Source organism: Mustela nivalis, assembly GCF_964662115.1.
Source record: "Mustela nivalis genome assembly, chromosome: 9".
Taxonomy (NCBI): domain Eukaryota; kingdom Metazoa; phylum Chordata; class Mammalia; order Carnivora; family Mustelidae; genus Mustela; species Mustela nivalis.
Window position 1 is genome coordinate 119836686 of NC_139028.1, and position 16875 is coordinate 119853560.

The 16875-nt window shown below is 61.5% G+C and overlaps 1 protein-coding gene across 3 annotated transcripts; it reads left to right on the top strand.

Moving 5' to 3' along the window:
• ANO9 (anoctamin 9) lies at positions 1-16612 on the top strand. Of its 3 annotated transcripts, XM_082749484.1 has the most exons (25): positions 5515-5640; positions 6381-6455; positions 6541-6666; positions 6869-7014; positions 7522-7606; positions 8212-8258; positions 8382-8440; positions 8521-8594; positions 8770-8904; positions 9117-9213; positions 9351-9411; positions 9520-9602; positions 9687-9791; positions 9880-10041; positions 10127-10163; positions 10372-10483; positions 13342-13399; positions 13509-13606; positions 13721-13860; positions 13977-14129; positions 14879-15026; positions 15560-15661; positions 15735-15828; positions 15948-16060; positions 16167-16612. In XM_082749484.1, the coding sequence occupies exons 3-25, from the start codon at positions 6599-6601 to the stop codon at positions 16192-16194; spliced, it is 2205 nt and encodes a 734-aa protein (XP_082605610.1). In that variant the 5' UTR covers positions 5515-5640; positions 6381-6455; positions 6541-6598; the 3' UTR covers positions 16195-16612. The 3 variants fall into 3 exon arrangements, with proteins under 3 accessions (XP_082605609.1, XP_082605610.1, XP_082605608.1); XM_082749483.1 differs by lacking the exons at positions 5515-5640; positions 7522-7606 and adding an exon at positions 1-106; XM_082749482.1 differs by lacking the exon at positions 7522-7606.
• The last annotated feature ends 263 nt before the right edge of the window (positions 16613-16875 follow it).

The window sequence follows — 16875 nt, forward strand, 5'->3', positions numbered from 1 at the left end:
AGTCAGGTAGGACTCTCCCGCCCCTTGGCCTGGCTGCCACACTCCAGTCGAATGCCAGCCCCTAGCGAGATTCCAGAGCTCGCCAGACTCCGGGGCCAGCATGCAGGTGAGTCCAGCGTGCGGGGGTCCACACCTGTGGCCAGGCCACACCCCCCCTGCCCCGCTCCACACCTGTGGAGCCCTGCCAGGATTACCTGGAAAGTACCTGTGGGGGTTCCCTGCAGCCCGCAAGGCTGAGGGGAGGGTGGCCAGAGCCCAGACAGAGTCCCCGGGAAGGCTGGGGGTTGGAGCAAGACAGAGGGCAGCTTTCCTCCTGTCCAGCCAGGGATACTGGGGACCCCAGGCCAGGCTCTCTGTGCCTGTGTGAGACGGAGATGAGGAGGGCGTGTCCCTTCCCAGAATTTGCAGCTCTGTTCTGCAAAGGGACAGGGGGCTCTGGCCTCCAGGATGGGCTGAGTTAGGGTTGGGGAAGGCCCAGGGTGGCCAGCTGAGCCCTCTGCTCCCTCAGTCCTCCCCCAGGCAGAGGGTGGGGGCTGGCTGGGGGGCTGTTGGGTTCTGATTTGGGGGGCAGAGCAGGAGGCTGTGGACCCCGAGGGAGGCAGGCAAGAAAGCATCCTAGGAAGACATCCTTTCTCCCCTCTGCCAAGGAAGAAGCCATCCAGGCTGGGGCCAATGCCTGGTGGCTCTGGGAGGAGGCCCGTGCCAGGGTGGAGAGTGAAACCAGCCTCCCACTCAGCTTCCCCAGGGCCCTCCCAGGTGTGGGCCAAGCAGGTGGCCTCTCGCTCTACCTTCGCCCACCGCCTCCTCAGCCTGCCAGACCCACTCGGGCACCTGGCTGCTCAGGTTGGCCTATGGCCAGACCTCACTCAGCCTGAGCCCTGTCAGCCCCTTCCTTCCCTGCCAGTCCCAAGTGTAGGCAAAGGACAGACTTGGGGGTGCCTGGGCCAGGGGGGCAGCACCTGGTCTGGTTGAGGCAAGGAATCAAAGCTTTGAAAGGGACATGTGCAGGGGCGCCTGGTGACACAGGAGGTTAGGCACCTGCCTTCAGCTCTGGTGGTGAGTCATGGTCCTAGGATCGAGCCCCCACTGGGCTCCATGCTTGGTGGGGAGCTGCTGCCCTCTGCTGTGACCTCTTGCTCACTCTCCCCTTCCTTCTCTCAAGTTTAAAAAAAAAAAAAAAGAAGGAAAAAGAAAGGGACATCTGCGCCGATGTAGGAACAGCCAGCAGGGAGGACTCGGGCCTCCAGCCCCCCCGCTGATCTGAGCACAACCTTCCCTTCCACGGCTCCCATGACCCCCAGCGGACTAGGTGTCCCAGCTGCCCCAGCAGCCTCCATGACTGGCTCCTGCCAACCGCAGCCTCACCTTCGGGCCGCTCTCTTGTTCTTTATGCTTCTGCTAAGCTCAAAGGCTGAGTGCTGAGTCCCCAGGAGTACTCACTACCGAGTCCTCGAAGGTGCTGAGTCCTGAATTTCTGGGAGGTCCTGAGTACCGGGTCCCGGACGCTGACTGCGGGCTGCCCCTCGGGTCCTGTGCGTGCGTATTTTCATCTCCCAGGAATGCTGAGGGAGCACGGGTGGGCTGCTCTGGGTCCACACACTTTGGTGGGGGCAGGAGGGTCCCCCTGCTGGACGAGGAAACTGCAGGCTCATGGGGCCCCGCCAGAGGTCACAATGTGACCTCAGGGTGAGATGAGCCGCGGGCAGTGAGGGGAGGCCTCCGTGTGCTCCTCTGGCTGCTGGGGTAATGTCACACGTGTGTGTTCCGTGTAGACCCCCTGCTCGGGAGCTGGGGGACAGTCACGTCTGCTCAGCAGTGTCTTCAGCCCCACTGGGGACGGGGCCACCCTGGGAAGGAATGGACGGATGTGGGACTCCCCCAGTTCTGCCCCTTCGTGTTCCGTGCTGTAGTGGAGGGAGTGTCTCCTGAGGTCTGCAGTCTCCAGAAGTCCCCTCATTGGGAACTAGTGGGCGAGCCCCCTGGGACTCTGGCCTGTGTTAAGCCCTGGGCTCTGGCCCACTAAGCGTGTGGCCTGCATGGGGGTGGACTCTGGAAGGACTAGAGGGAGAACACCGCCAGATGGTCTCCCAGTCTGTACCCCTCATCTGTGCGGGACCTCGCCTGAGGCCTGCACAGGGCAGGGAAGGCTGGGGTCTCCAAGGCTAGGTGTGTCGGGACAGCCCCTGTCCCTGCCCTGGGGGCCTGGGAGCCTAATGGGTGCACATAGCATCCTGCAGGTAGAGCCTAGGGGACGGAGACGCAGGCACCCCAGACTCCTTGCTTCAGGGAGCACTGAGCAGTTGCCTTAGCTGGAGGTGGGGACAAGGTCCCCATCTGTGAAGGCCTCTCACCCTAGAGGACAGATGGACTGAGGGACAGCTTGATCCTGGAGACAGCGGAGGTGGTCATGGCCCACAGAGGGGATCTGTGTGCAGCAGATGATCTCGGGGATGGTGAGCCCAGAGTACACGCGGAGCAGATTCTCAGCACCTGGTCCTGCTCCGGCTGCCAGGAAGGGGTGGCTGGACTGGAGCTGGTTGGGGGTGGGGGGCTGTGACCTGGCCGTTCCTGCCCGTAGCTGAGGGCTGACCAGTATACACAGGGTCCCTCTGTGCAGTGGCCAAGATCCATGGTCAGTGTCCGTCGCATACCTTCAGTGGCATCACTCTCCACCGTCCGGATCCCATGCCAACCCTTAGAGGAGGTCAAGCCAGCCCCTCCCCAGAGGCTCTGGATAACTGTTCCAAAGGTGTGCAGTGTCTCTGGTGGGGAAAGGGGGGTTCCGGATCAACAGCTCACCAGGCCCAGTGGCCTCATTTCTGTGACCCAGGTGGCGCCCGCCTCCCTACCACTGCCGGGCCTCGGAGGGATGCTCTGGGGGAGGCCCTTCTTCCCAGGCTCCCTCGCCTGCCTGGGTCCCTGGTCCTTTCCCCCCGCCCCGTGCTCCCAGCTCTCTCCCCTGGTTGTCCTGGTCTTCAGCCTCAAGCCCACGCCGATGCCGGGGCCTCTCCTTGCCGTCTCTGCTGGGGGAGCTCAGTTTGGGGCTGGGCAGGGAGACAGGGAGAGCCTCCTCTTGTGCTTGACAGGGAGAGTCAAGCACATGAGGTCTTTCCTGCCCATCGGTGGCACTCACCAATTACCCAGGACAACACTTCCCGAGCCCCATGGTAGGCAAGCCACAGGACCCGACACTGGTGACCCGAACGCCCTCCTTGCATGCTGTGGGGACAGAGGCACCTCAGCCCAAGGTCCCCCCCCCCCCCCGTCCTGCAAGTCTGTGAACAGCAGGTTTCTCCTCCTCCTCTGGCAGGAGTTTTAGAATTGATGAGCCATGCGGGAGCGCCAGGGGCCTTGGGGCCCAGACAGCTGTCTGTATCAGGCCCGTCTTCAGGAGACCCTGGCATGGGGGGCTTAGAGCCTGCCGTCCCATGGCGGCATGGCTCGCCATTTTCTGTCTTCTGCCCTTGGGACAGAGGGAGAGTGGGCAGACCAGGTCCCATCCTGGGCCCAGTAGTTGCTGTGCCTATAGGTGTGGCTGGGGAGTTGGACTAGCTAGCATTGCAGGTTTTGAAGCAAATAAAAACCAGATACCCAGTTACGTTCAATTTTTACATTAAAAATCTCTTTTTTAGTACAAGTGTGTCCCATGCCACAGTTGGGACATACTTATACTACGAAGGATTTGCTGTGTATCTTAAATTGAAGTGTGACGGGCAGCCTGCTTCTTAGCTGGCCGCCCTCCAGGCCAGACTGGCTGGAGCAGTCCAGGGAGGCTTTCTGAAGGAGGCAGGCCTTGAGCTTGGTGGAATATGGTTGTGGAGGGAAGGGGGAGTAGCCGGGCGGTTCAGCGGGATGAAGTCCTGGCAGGGGGAGCTTGGAGAGGAGACCCAGCCACCAGCTGATCTGAGCTCCCAAGCCAAGAGAAGGATTGGGGTCACCCCGGGGCAGGGGTGGTGGCCTGACAGGAGGCCATGGCAGGAGCCCTGTGCCCAAAGAGAGGCAGGCAGGGCCAGAACTTGCCAGCCTAGGAGGCGTGAAACGGGGTGCCCTGGTGGGCCCGCCCCCCAGTGTGTCAGCCGCACCCTAGCCCTGGGACTCTGTGGACCCCGGTGCCTCCTGGGAGAGCCGCCAGCTAAGAAGTGAGCCGGGGACCCTCTCATGGGTGCACACAGCGTGCCTCGCGCTGCACTGGGCCCGGGGCTCTTCCTGCAACCAGGTGGGGAGGGGCGGGCAGGCCTGCCTGAGGGCACACGGTGTGGGCAGCCTGGGCTCTGGGCTCTGAAGCCGGTGTCTCCTCTTCAGCTTGTGACCTGACCATCTTCCCTTGTCCCCTACGTCCTGCACCACCACCCCTCAGTGGCTCAGTGCCCCCACAATGGGGCCCGGGGCTCTGTGGGTCAGCCTCACAGCCTGCTGTCTGCCTACTTGCCAAGAGTGGGCGAAGCCCGAGGCCTCTGCCCCCATGCCCACTTGCGTGGTTGTAGGACAACTGTGAAGTGTAGGAAGGTAGCGGAGGCTTTCTTAACCCTCTGCCTCACGCCCCCTCACGCCACAGCCCCATGGCCCGGGGCTCTGGTCAGCACGGAGAGCCCCACCCAGCCGCCTGGACTCGGACAGCCCCAGCTTTGCTACTGGCGTCCTTGCCCTGGGCCTGGGTCTGTGCAGGATCCCGGACAGCACTTACCTTCCCGTCTCCCCAGCCTCCTCCTGTCTGCGACGGTCCTTCTGTCCTTCCTTGTTCGCGGCCGCGAACTCTTGAGTCTGAGGCCTTTTCAGCTGAGAAAGGGCTCTGTTTTAGGGAGGGGGCTACATACTACCGGGTCACAGCCTATCGGTGGCAGGGGAGGGCGTCACAGCTAAATGATATCACGGAGACCTGGACCTTCATCACCCGGGGCGGGGGCCAGCGCTAGGCTTCTCTCCCCGCCCACACATTCTTCCCTGGTTATGAAGTCCATGAGGGCAGGTCTGCAGGGAGGAGGCGAGGAGAGGCCAGGACCTGGGACACCCGTCAGGGCTGCGCCAGAGAGTCGGACAGCGGCACAGTGAGGAGAGGCTTGGAGGCTGTGTGCATAGCCGGTCCGCTTGTTAAGGCTCTGCCCCCGATCTCAGCACCTGTCTGTCTGTCCCGGTGCACCTACAGCACTTAACTCCCTGGACTTCCTTTTCCTAAACTCAGACCCATGTCCCGTGGGTCCCCAGGGGCCATGGGTGGCAGCTGCCAGTCCTTCCTGCTGGATGGTTTTCTGCTGTGCAGGGCTGGGCGGTGCCTTCATCCACCCACGTGCTGGTGGGAATTAGGGTTATTTGCATGATTTTTTTTAATACTTTAATTTTTTATTTTTTATAAACATATATTTTTACCCCCAGGGGTACAGGTCTGTGAATCTCCCGGTTTACACACTTCACAGCACTCACCAAAGCACATACCCTCCCAAGTGTCCATAACCCCACCCCCTTCTCCCAACCCCCTCCCCCCAGCAACCCTCAGTTTGTTTTGTGAGATTAAGAGTCACTTATGGTTTGTCTCCCTCCCGATCCCATCTTGTTTCATTGACTCTTCTCCTACCCCCTTAGCCCCCATGTTGCATCTCCACTTCCTCATATCAGAGATCATAGGATAGTATCATGCTTAGCGAAGTAAGTCAAGACAACTATTTGCATGATTTTTATATGAAATAAGCTCCTGTGAGTATCCTTTTCCTTGTGTTTGGGGCCGGATGGGCCGGGCCGGGTGGTCTAGGATTTCTCCAATTCGTGCATGATGGGGAGTCTGTTGACTTCAACGCTGTCAGGCCACTGACGTGCCTGTGGCCGCGAGGGCAGAAGGTGGCAGCTCCGGCCCTGACCTGCAGCCCTGCTCTCTCACGTTCCTCTTCTGTGAGGCCCTGTTTGCCGCTTGTCTCTCCTCAAGGGTTTCAAGAGCTCTTTGCTGATGTTTCTTTCTTTTTTTTTTTTTAAGATTTATTTATTTATTTGACACACAGAGAGAGAGAGAGAGAAATCACAAGTAGGCAGAGAGGCAGGCCGGGGCAGGGGGAAGCAGGCTCCCCGCTGATCAGAGAGCTCAATGTGGGGCTCGATCCCAGGACCCTGGGATCATGGCCTGAGCTGAAAGCAGAGGCTTGAACCCACTGAGCCACCCAGGCGCCCCTTTGCTGATGTTTCTAAACAGACCTTTGTGGGAGTCACCCAGGGCCTCCCCGCCCGTTGCCCTCCACGGTGTCCTAGCACCGAGCCCCAGCCCCACCTGGAACTACCCATTGTTCCCTTGTGGTGCTGCTCCCCAGCTTTGCGCTCCCCCCCTGGGGCTGGAGCACTGGCCCCGGAGGTGCTGTGCTGCTGGCCCCATCCTGTCCTCCTCTGCCCTCTGCCCCCAGGGTGAGGAGAGAGTCAGGATCCTGACTGGGACTGAAGGCGACAGCTTCCCGCTGATGGAGATCGGGCCTGGGGAGGTGAGTCTCCCCCGGGGCCCCAGCCAGACGCAGCCCCACCCTTGGCCTGTGCCCTGTGCCAGCCCCAGCCCCACTTGTCCTCCAGACTGAGGCCCCTGAGCGGTGGGATTACGTCCTTGTGGCTGACCGCTGCACCCAGAGAAATGCGGGGCAGGTCCAGCGGCAGCAGCACTTCCTGGAGGAGCTCGAGAGAAAGGGCTTGCATTACAAGGTGGGCTGGCGGAGGGCGTGCCTTGGTGTGGAGCAGGGGGCCAGAGCCGCTGGGGTCATAAGGGACAGGTGTGTCCTGGGGAGGGGTCTGGGAACAATGGCTGTGGCCTTGTGCCCGACGTAGAAGGGACAGGCCAGTGGCCGTGCACCAAGGGGGTGCTTCCGAAGTGGAGAGGAGGCCCCCGAGCTTGCTCCCACCCCAGATGCTGGAGGACCGTGAGAAGGTGTTCTATGGGATCCGAGCAGACGGCAGGATCTTTGACCTGTACCACTCTCTCCTCATGGAGCCCGAGGGTCCTGCCGCCAGAGAGCAGCCCACCAGGCCCACCTCTGTCCCAGCCACCACCAGGTGAGAGGCTGGGCAAGAACTGGGGCCAGGAGGACCGCTAACCCCCCCGTGTTTCTGGTCCAGTCAGGCTTGCAGGCACGGTGTTAGGTCAGAGGTCCCAGGGACAGAGCTCTGTGCCCCAGTGTCCATGTCTGTCTGTGATACGGGATAAAGACAGTTCTCGCTTCATGGAGTGTTCTGCAGGGTGCATGTGACCACGTTCCCTGAAGGGTGGGCAGGGTTTGGACAGGCCAGGAGGATCTCCTGGCTGTCCCTCCTTGCTTTGTCCTGTCATCTCCCCAAGACCTGGAATGTGGGTCCGGACCTCCCCCCTCTAGACCAAATGTCCCTCCACAGACATCTGTCCCCTGCCTCCCACACACCCACGCCTCTCCTCTCCAAGCACCTCCTTCTCCCCTCTGATGGTCTAGCTTCCCGCCCCGCCCCGCCCACCCTCCCCCCATCCCTCCTCTGTCACCTGCCTCCCCTCTGCCCAGGCCCCTCTGAGCTAAGCTGGGGCCTGGTCAGTTGCAGACTGGCCAAGAACGCTCCTGGAATTCGGATATGGGGGCAGAGGGCTCCTGCGAATGCAGAACTGGCTGGTCTTTGGGAGGTGCGAGCGGTTGGTGGCGTAGAGGCACCTTGGTGGGGGCTGGAGGAGCAGGCTGGGGGAGTGCCCTGGGACATTAGAGGGACCGTGTCTCACAGGAAGACGTTCTGGAGGACTGTAGCCTTGCAGCCAAATGTCTGGCTGTCGCACTTCCTGGCTCTGTGGACTTGGGCAGGTTCTCAGCCTGTCCGAGCCTCCGTCTCCCCATAGGCAAACTGGCTCACAGGCTGTGAGGACTTGTTCATTTAAAGGCCTAGGGTGTGTTCTGGCTGTTTGGGGCCTCCAGGTGGGGGGTGGGATAGGAGGTGGGGGGTGTCTAGACCCAGTATCCGGGAGGGGATGGTGCAGGACCCAGCACTGTGAGGGGAGGGCCTACCCCCAAGCGAGCCCCATCATGGAGTCCTGGGGCAGCTGGGCCACAGGAGGACTCAAGGGAGTCAGGGGAAGAGCTCCCTGGTGAGTCCTAGATTCTGGGCTCTGGTCAGGCAGTCAAGACAGGCAGGCTGGGGGCTCCACCAGGACACAGAGGGGCCTGGGACCTGGCCAGATGGAAGGTGGGGTCCACCCAGGTCAGGCAGAGTCAACCTGAACCAGCTCTTGTGTTCCAGAATCCGCATTGTCAACTTTGTACTAAACAGCAAGACGGCCGCTGGTGGTAAGGACAGGATGGAAGGTGGCCTGTGCAGCGGCCCCCCGAAGGGGTGTTGACATGGGGAGAGCAGGGCAGGGCCCCCCCTCACCTCTGCTCCCCTCTGACCCGACTTCCTGTGACCGCCAGACACGTTAGAGGATTTGGTGAAGAGTGGTGTCTTTGAGACCAGATTCGCCCTGCACAAGGTGAGGGGTGGCCCTGCCTGGAGAGGGCAGGAGGGCCGGACAGGGACGGGAAGATCTCACTGTCTGTCCCTGGTGCTCAGGGGGAGGAAGGCCTGAAGAAGAATTGGGCCCAGTGGAGAAACATGGTCCGCTGCCAGCCCATTGATGACATCAGGTGAAAATGCCCCCCAAATCGCCCGCGCCCGCTGCAAACGGATGTGTCTGTGCTCCTCGGCCAGACACACAGATGCTGTGCACCCCTCGCCCCCACCCGTGGCACACCCCAAGTGGGCACTGGCTGGCGAGGCACCCGGGTGGGGCTGGCCCTGACGGGGCAGCTGTGCCCCCAGGGACTACTTCGGCGAGAAGGTGGCCCTGTACTTCGCCTGGCTCGGCTGGTACACCTACATGCTGGTGCCCGCTGCGCTGGTGGGCCTCATCGTCTTCCTGAGCGGCTTCTCCCTGTTCAATGCCAGCCAGATCAGGTGGGGATGGGGGCGTGGCCGGGGCGTGGCCCGGGCGGGCGGGTGTGGTCAGAGCGGCCCGAGTGGGCGGGGCGAGGCCGGGGCAGACGAGGGCGTGGCCTAGGCGGCCGGGGGCGTGGCCGGGGCGACGGGGGCGGCCGGGTGTCGCCGGAGCGGGCGGGGGCGGGGCGGTCTGGGGAGAGCCGCCCCCAGCCCGGTCCTTGGCCCCTCAGCAAGGAGATCTGTGAGGCCCACGACGTCCTCCTGTGCCCTCGGGGCGACCACAGCCGTAGGTACCAGCAGCTCTCGGACACCTGCACCTTTGCCAAGGTTTGCCGCCCCCGGGGGCTCGGCTGCAGCCTGTCTTCCTGGAGGAGGGGAAGCTGAGGGTCTGCCCCTGCAGAGCTGGGCTCCCCCTTCCCTGCTCGGGGCAGGGCCGGCCGCGATAGGTGCGCCCCTCTCCGCAGCTCACGCACCTCTTCGACAACGAGGGCACCGTGGTCTTTGCTATCTTTATGGCTCTGTGGGGTGAGTCGGCGCTTGGGGGGCAGCCTGGGCTCCGGGGCCATCCTGCCCCCTGCGCCCATGGCACCAGCCACAGGAACACGTGGTGTCACCTCTTGGTCCCGTCTGCAGCTACGGTGTTCCTGGAGATCTGGAAGCGGCAGCGCGCCCGAGTGGTCTTGCACTGGGACCTGTATGGGTGGGACGAGGACCAGGTGAGGCGGTGGGGTGATCCAGGGGCCTGTCTCCCGCGGGGTGCAGGTGTCCCCGCCTCTGAGGTGTGTCCATGCCCTCCGCAGGAGGAAATGGCGCTTGAGTTCATTAACTGCCCTGATTACGAGCTGCGGCCACACCAGCACTCCTACCTGAGAAGCTTGGTCATCCTTGTCCTGTCTCTGTTCATGGTACTCCCCGAGAACCCGGAGTGGGGCTGGAGACCAGGGCCAGGGGACAGCCGACCTGAGGAGCCCTGTCCTGGCTGGCCCTCCACAGATCTGCCTCATGATCGGCATGGCCCACCTCCTGGTGGTCTACCGTGTGCTGGCTGCTGCCCTCTTCAACTCCGCCTTGCTCTTCCAAGAAGAGCAGGTGACCACAGCCGTGGTGGTGACCGGTGCCCTGGTCCATTATGTAGTCATCCTCATCATGACCAAGGTGACTGGGTGGGGATAGAGGGGGTGTGGGGGAGGGCCTCCCCTGAGGCCCAAAGTAAGCCCTCTGTTTTCTGGTTGTCCTGCAGATCAACAAGTATGTGGCCCTCAAGCTTTGTGACTTTGGTGAGAGGAAGGACCTGGGGGGGTGGGCATAAAGGGACAGGAGGATTCAGGGCTGGGGTCTTGGATCTCCAGACAGGGGAGGGAGCCCTTCCTGCTGCCTCTACTGCCTCTCCCACCCGGCAGACAGGTGAGGGTTGCAGGTGTCCCTGAGTTGTCAGGATAGGGACAGGTCAGGGATGGGTGAGGGACAGCCCACGTCTCATTCTAGAGCAGCCCAGGACCTTCTCCGAGCGCGAGAGCAAGTTCACAATCAAGTTCTTCACGCTCCAGTTCTTCGCTCACTTCTCGTCCCTCGTCTACGTCGCCTTCATCCTGGGCAGGTGAGGCGGCTTCCCTCCACCTCGCGCGCCGTCTAGTGCTCCCTTTAAAGTGGGGACACCTGCTCGCCTTCATTCTCAAACTCATGCTCGGAGCAAGCAGACACCCAGTATAAACACGTGTGGGGGTCCCACAGGACGCCAACTCTCTACTCCCCGTCCCCGGAGGTGACCCCATAACCGCTGTTATGGTCCCATAACAGCTGTGACCCCATATGGTGACCCCATAACCGCTGTCTGGGTCTTCCCAGAATTTTTCACACATCCAAGGACACACACACACCTGTTGACATACAGGGTTTTGTCCTGAACATAATTTTATCCTCTCATGGTGCTGAAACGTACTATGGGCAGGGCCCACATATGCATGGGGGTGAGGCTTCGTTTTCTTTCTTTCTTTCTTTTTTTTTTTTTTTTGAGATTTTATTTCTTTATTTGACATAGAGAGACACACAGAGAGAGGAAACACAAGCAGGGGGAGCAGGAGAGGGAAGAAGCAGGCTTCCCGCTGAGCAGGGAGCCCGATGCACGGCTCAACATGGGGCTCGATCCCAGGATCCTGGGACCATGACCTGAGCCAAAGGCAGACGCTTAGTGACTGAGTCCCCCAGGTGCCCAAGTCCTCATTTTTAAAAAACCACAGCATGAGCCTTGGTTTGCGGGACTCGCTGGGATTCATCCATTCAGTTGATAGACATCTGGCTGATTTCCGACGCTGGGCCTTGTAAAGCTGCTCACAGGGACTTCCCCTGCTGTCTTAGAAGTGAAATGAACATTTTTTTGGTTTAACACATTGAATTTGGTTCTGAAGAAAATAATTGCTCCATTTGTTCTTTCTGTGTATTTGCTTAAATTGCAAAAGACACACGCATATTGCCAATGAATTTTAAACTCCAGCGGAACCTTAAAAAAGCCCAAGTTCTCCAAGCATGATCAAAGGCATGAGGCAGTCCCCAGACCCCGGCTGTCCTTGGAGACGCCCTCTAGGTGACCGCCCCTCCCCTTGGGGCTGTGCACACCTGTGCGTCCTGGGAGCCTTTGGCTCTCCACCGTGCAGGAGACCCCCGGTTTTCCAGGCGCTTCCTGAGGAGGGGTACGGGGGAAGTGGCTGCTCTTACGGAGGGCCTGATGGAGCCCGTGCTGGAGGGAGACGTCTTCCGACTCTTATCTCAGGGAGGCCGTCCTCTGAAGCGCCTCAGCGGGGTGTCTCGGTGGGTCTTTTCCCCTGGGCTTGCTGGAGCAGTTCTCTCCCTCTGCCTCCTCAGCACCTATCTTGGCTCCGGATTCTCTCCACCTGCACACGGGCATCCTGTCCCATTCCTTTCAAGGAATGTTCTCCCCACCACGCCCCGCGGCCCGTGCTCCCTGCTCCTCCTCTCCCCTCCTGGATCCTGCTCCTCCCCAGACGCCGGCTTCTCCTCTTCTCCCGACCTCTAAATGTCGCAGTGCGCTGCCATCTGTTTCCAGGACTGCAGGTGCCGTCTCCGACACCATCTAGACCCACCAGTGAGGCCCGCACCCCTGTCTGCAGACCTCTCCCTGGAGTCCAGACTCCCAGGTCCAGCTGCCTCTCAGCTCCCCTCAGATGCCCTGTGGGCACCCCAACCTTACCGTGCCCACAGGCTTGTCCTCAGTCTCCCTCCTCCACTGGCAGCTCCACCGTCCAGCCCAGAACCCGGGTCCCCCAGGCTCCCCACGTCCCCTCTGGCCCCATGCGCATGTTTGCTCCCGGTCTCTGCCGCAGAGGGCACAGGGGCTTGATGTCGCTGAATTAGTGCCTGTGGCAGGCCTGCCGTGTGGACTCAGTATCAGTGACGTGGAAAGAAACTCCCAGGCACTTGCTGGGCCTGGAGCCTTGGGTCCCTCAGTTCCGAGCGATTCTCACACAGCTCGTGTCTTCGGTCTCCTGTGCTCCCCTTCCTAGAATTCTGTTTGCAGACCGGACCTTCTGCATTGACCATCTAGTTTTCTTTGCTTTTTTTCCCTCCCATTTTTGTTCCAGATTCTGGGAGTTTTTCTCGACTCTGTTTTCCAGCCTTTTGACTGTCACGCTTCTAGGCTTTTCCTTCCAGGGCCACTTGGCATGGTTCCTCCACGGCATCCGCTTCGTGGCACCGGGACGCCACGGCTTGTCTTCTCTGAGGATCTTGCCTCATTTTTTCCTTTTATTCTGGTATCACTTCTGTTTCTTCCAAGCTCCTTTTATGCTCTTTTTTTTGGGTGGGGGGTAGAATCATGCACTTTCTTTACTTGGTCTCTGATTTTGGTGTTAAAGACTTTCCCTAGATGTCACTTGTCCATAATTGAGAAAGGCGTGTGCCAGTGGCTTTGCTTTGGGCCACATCTCTCCCGTGAGGACCTCTTGCTCTGTCAGTCCCTCGACTCTTGCCTGGAGGCAGAAGTGCGGGATCCCGGGGTCCCCTGGCCCAACCCTGCAATCTGACTCTTCAGTGGTCCAAGCCCCTAGAAGTGAGCCTGTCTTCCCGACCATCGACCACAAGCCTGACTTCTGGTTTAATATAGTTTGTATTTTTTATCATGTAATGGAAAGCAGGTGATTTTAAACTAAGTGCATAGTTTCAGTGGGGGGAAACTAAGGCCACTCCTGACAGGCCTTGTCTGGAACCTGTCTGAGCCTGTGGACAGCTGGGCTTTCACCTGTGCCCATGTGTGAGTGCGTGTGCAGGGGCGCGTCTGGGTATGGGCAGAGCTTCCAGGATGCAGCCTCTGTGCCCGCAGTGAGGCACGCTTCCCTTCCCTCCCCTGGTCCCTCTACTGCCCCGCTCCCCTTCCCTTCTGCTCCACTCACCCAGTCTGAAGCCGGTCCCACGCCCCTCCTCCAGCCTAACCATCCTTCCTAGGATCAACGGTCACCCCGGGAAGTCTGTGCGCCTCGCGGGGCTGTGGAAGCTGGAGGAGGTCAGTCTCCCTGGACACCTGGCCGTTCTGCCACGCTCCTTCCTCCCCACAAGCCTCCCTGTCCCGCAGCCCTGCCTCCCGCGCCTGACCGCCAGCCCTGCCCCCACAGTGCCATCTCAGTGGCTGCATGATGGACCTGTTCCTGCAGATGGCCATCATCATGGGCCTGAAGCAGACACTCAGCAACTGTGTGGAGTACCTGAGCCCGTGAGGACCTCCCCAGGGCTGTCCCGGTGCCTCACCCCCGGGAGCCCTCACGCGTGCAGGCCATCCACCCGCAGCTCCCCGCCCTGTTCCCCACTCCTTGTCATCGCCCCTTAGGTGGCTGGCCCACAAGTGGCGCCTCACGCGGTTCAGGCTGGGCCGTGCGTCCGGGGAGCCCGAGCTCAGGGGCCTGCGGCGCAACTACCTCCTGAACCCAGTCGGCACCTTCAGCCTCTTCGATGAGTTCATGGAGATGAGTACGCAGGGTGGCAGCCAGTTGCGGGGCAGGTCCTGGGGGCCTGGTGGGCGGGGGCGGGCAGGCGGGTGCGGGGCGTGCCCCGAGAGCGCAGTGACCGCCAGCCTCACCCCCCAGTGATCCAGTACGGCTTCACCACCATCTTCGTGGCCGCCTTCCCGCTCGCCCCGCTGCTCGCGCTCTTCAGCAACCTCGTGGAGATCCGCCTGGATGCCATCAAGATGGTCAGGCTGCAGCGGCGCCTGGTGCCCCGCAAGGCCAAAGACATCGGTCAGGGGCCCGACTGGGTGTCGAGGGGCACAGGCCCTCTGGCTGGGGATGGGGCGGCGAGGGCTGCTGGGACCAGATCATGCTGGTTCCCTTGAAATGATCTCTCCGAGACAAGCCCCCTCACTCCCCAGACAGCCCCCAGCCCTTCTCTAGGCTGGGAGTCGGCCTGAGGGGGCTGTGCTCCAAAGAGGAGCTGGCGTGCACCTTGCGGGAGCCGGCTGAATGAACGGCGGCCCCTTGGGGCCCAGGCAGAAGAGCTGGGCTCTGAGAGCAGGGAGCTGGAGGAGGGAGGGGTCCAGCAGCTGGGGGCAGGGACTGAGAGCAGGACGATGATTTGGCCTCTGTTACCCAGACTGTCCTCTCTTAGATGGCCAGGTGTCAGGGAAGGGCAGAGGGGTGGGGTGCTGGCTATGGGCAGAGGGAGAGATAAGTGGGAGTAGGAGGGAGGCCCCAGTCTTAGTCCCAGGTTAAGGGGTTCTGACCCCGGAGTGGAGCAAGCTTGGGGGCAGCTGAAGGCTTTAGGCAGAAGATGGGGGTCAGGGGAGACCTGAGCCCCTCCTGGTCCGCGTCTGCTTCTGCAGAGGCTGCCGACGGCGGCCATGAGCAGTGGCACAGGCAGAGGTGAGCAGGTCCCCCCGAGCACCGAGGCTCCCCCGAGCAGCCTGGGCAGGGGGCTGGAGGTGAGGCGGCTGGTGCCGGTGGGTCAGGGCTTGACTGGCCAGATGCCTCACCCGGCTCGTGTGGCCCAGGGACCTGGCTGCAGGTGCTGGAGACCATCGGCGTGCTGGCTGTCATCGCCAACGGGATGGTCATCGCCTTCACGTCCGAGTTCATCCCCCGAGTGGTGTACAAGTACCACTACGGCCCGTGCCGAACAGGGGCCCAGCCTGCTGTCGAGTAAGGGGGCTCTGGAGGAGCCTCAGACTGTCTGGAGACCCCTGGGAAAACCCCTGGAAAACTGTGGCTCAGCCCTGGGGGACCCCGGGGGAAGGGCTTGATGCTGCCAGGAGGGTCCGCGGTAGTCACGAGTCAGAGTGTGGGGGTGGCCCTGCCCCCTACACCAGCCTGCAGACCGCTGGGGTAGGGGGACCCCGGTGGCGGGAGGAAGGTCCCAAAACCAGCAGTTTCCTGAGCAGACCCCACCAGAGTGACTCCCTCCCAAAGGCAGACCCTTGGGGCTGCTCCCCAGGAGAGGACGGAAGAGTTTCCTTACCTGGCTCCTCCAGCCCTCCAACGGTCAGCTGTAGCTACGGATGGGTTCCCAGGCCTCTCCCCTGGACGGCTCCCTGAAACTCCTGTGGGGAAGGCCGGCGCGGGCACCCTGAGCCCCTTCCCTTCCTGGCCTTCTTGCTTCTGTGCTACGCACCACCCTGGGAGCCTGAAGGGGCCACACCGTGGCTCTCACCGGCCCCTGCTCTCCCTTCCCCCAGCTGCCTCACAGGCTACGTCAACCACAGCCTGTCTGTGTTCTACACCAAGGACTTCCAGGACCCCATCCAGACAGAAGGCTCGGAGAATGTGACCCAGTGCAGGTTTGGATCCCCCCTCCACCACGGGCATCCTCAGATCTCCGGGCCCCTGACCTCCGTGACTTCCCCACCCCAGGTACCGGGACTACCGCAATGCTCAGGACTACAGCCTATCGGAGCAGTTCTGGGTCCTCCTGGCCATCCGTCTGGTCTTCCTGATCCTCTTTGAGGTGGGCCAGCCCCAGGGAAGGGGGGCGGGGGGCGGGGCAGCTCTCTCTAGCCACACCCCGAAGCCCCTGCTAGGTGGGTCCTGACCTCTCCAGCCAGCCCTTGTGCCCTGCTCCCCCAGCACGTGGCCTTGTGCATCAAGCTCATTGCGGCCTGGTTCGTGCCTGATGTCCCTCAGTCCGTAAAGAACAAGGTCCTGGAGGAGAAGTACCAGATGCTCCGGGAGAAAATGCGGTGCGGAAGCAGATCCGATGGAGGGAGGCAGGCTGGGGTGCGGGGGAGGGGGGAGCTGGAGGGAGGGCCTTGGCCCCGACCCCCAATATGTCCTTCCTGCCTGCAGCTCCAGCCCCAGGAGCACAGAAGTGTAGGAGAGCCAGAGCCCATTGGGAGATGCCAGTGCCTCCTGCTGCCGCCCCGCTCCCGCCATATGTCAGGGTCCCGGGAGGCCGGTGTTCACGTGGGCAAGTCTGTGTCTATGGGGGGTCTTGGAGGGCCAGTGTGTGTGTGAGCAGCAGGCTGGATCCGTCTGGTAGGGCTTCAGACTTGGGACAGCCCTGTCTTGAGCTCGAACTGACCCCTGCCACCTACAGAACTGGGGTGGGGGTGTGTCTCTCAAAGGTCACAACACAGGGAAACCTGCCCCGTTTTCTGAGCCTCCCTCTGACTTGTGGGACGCAGGTCCTGCCCCACCACCCTCCTGGCCGGCCAGGGGGCCCTGACCCCACCTCTCTGGCTCCCCTCTGTCTACAGAACTTTCTAGAGTAAAATGAACCCTTTTTCTGTTGATTCTGGGCCACTGGTGGATTGTGTCTGTCCTCGGGGCTAGATGGGAAACTGGAGTCCAGATGGGGAAAGGTCTGGAATGTGGTAGTGTCCTGATCCTCCTCTCAACATTCCTTGGGCTCCCAAGTGAGGGGAGCTTTATTGAGGTCCTACCCTCCCTGCACTTGGGGTTTGGGGCAGGCGTCAAGGCAGGCTTCCCGGAGGAAGAGCTGGGGAGGAGGGGCAGAACCACCAAAGGTGCCCCTGGGGACAGTGGAAACTGTGAG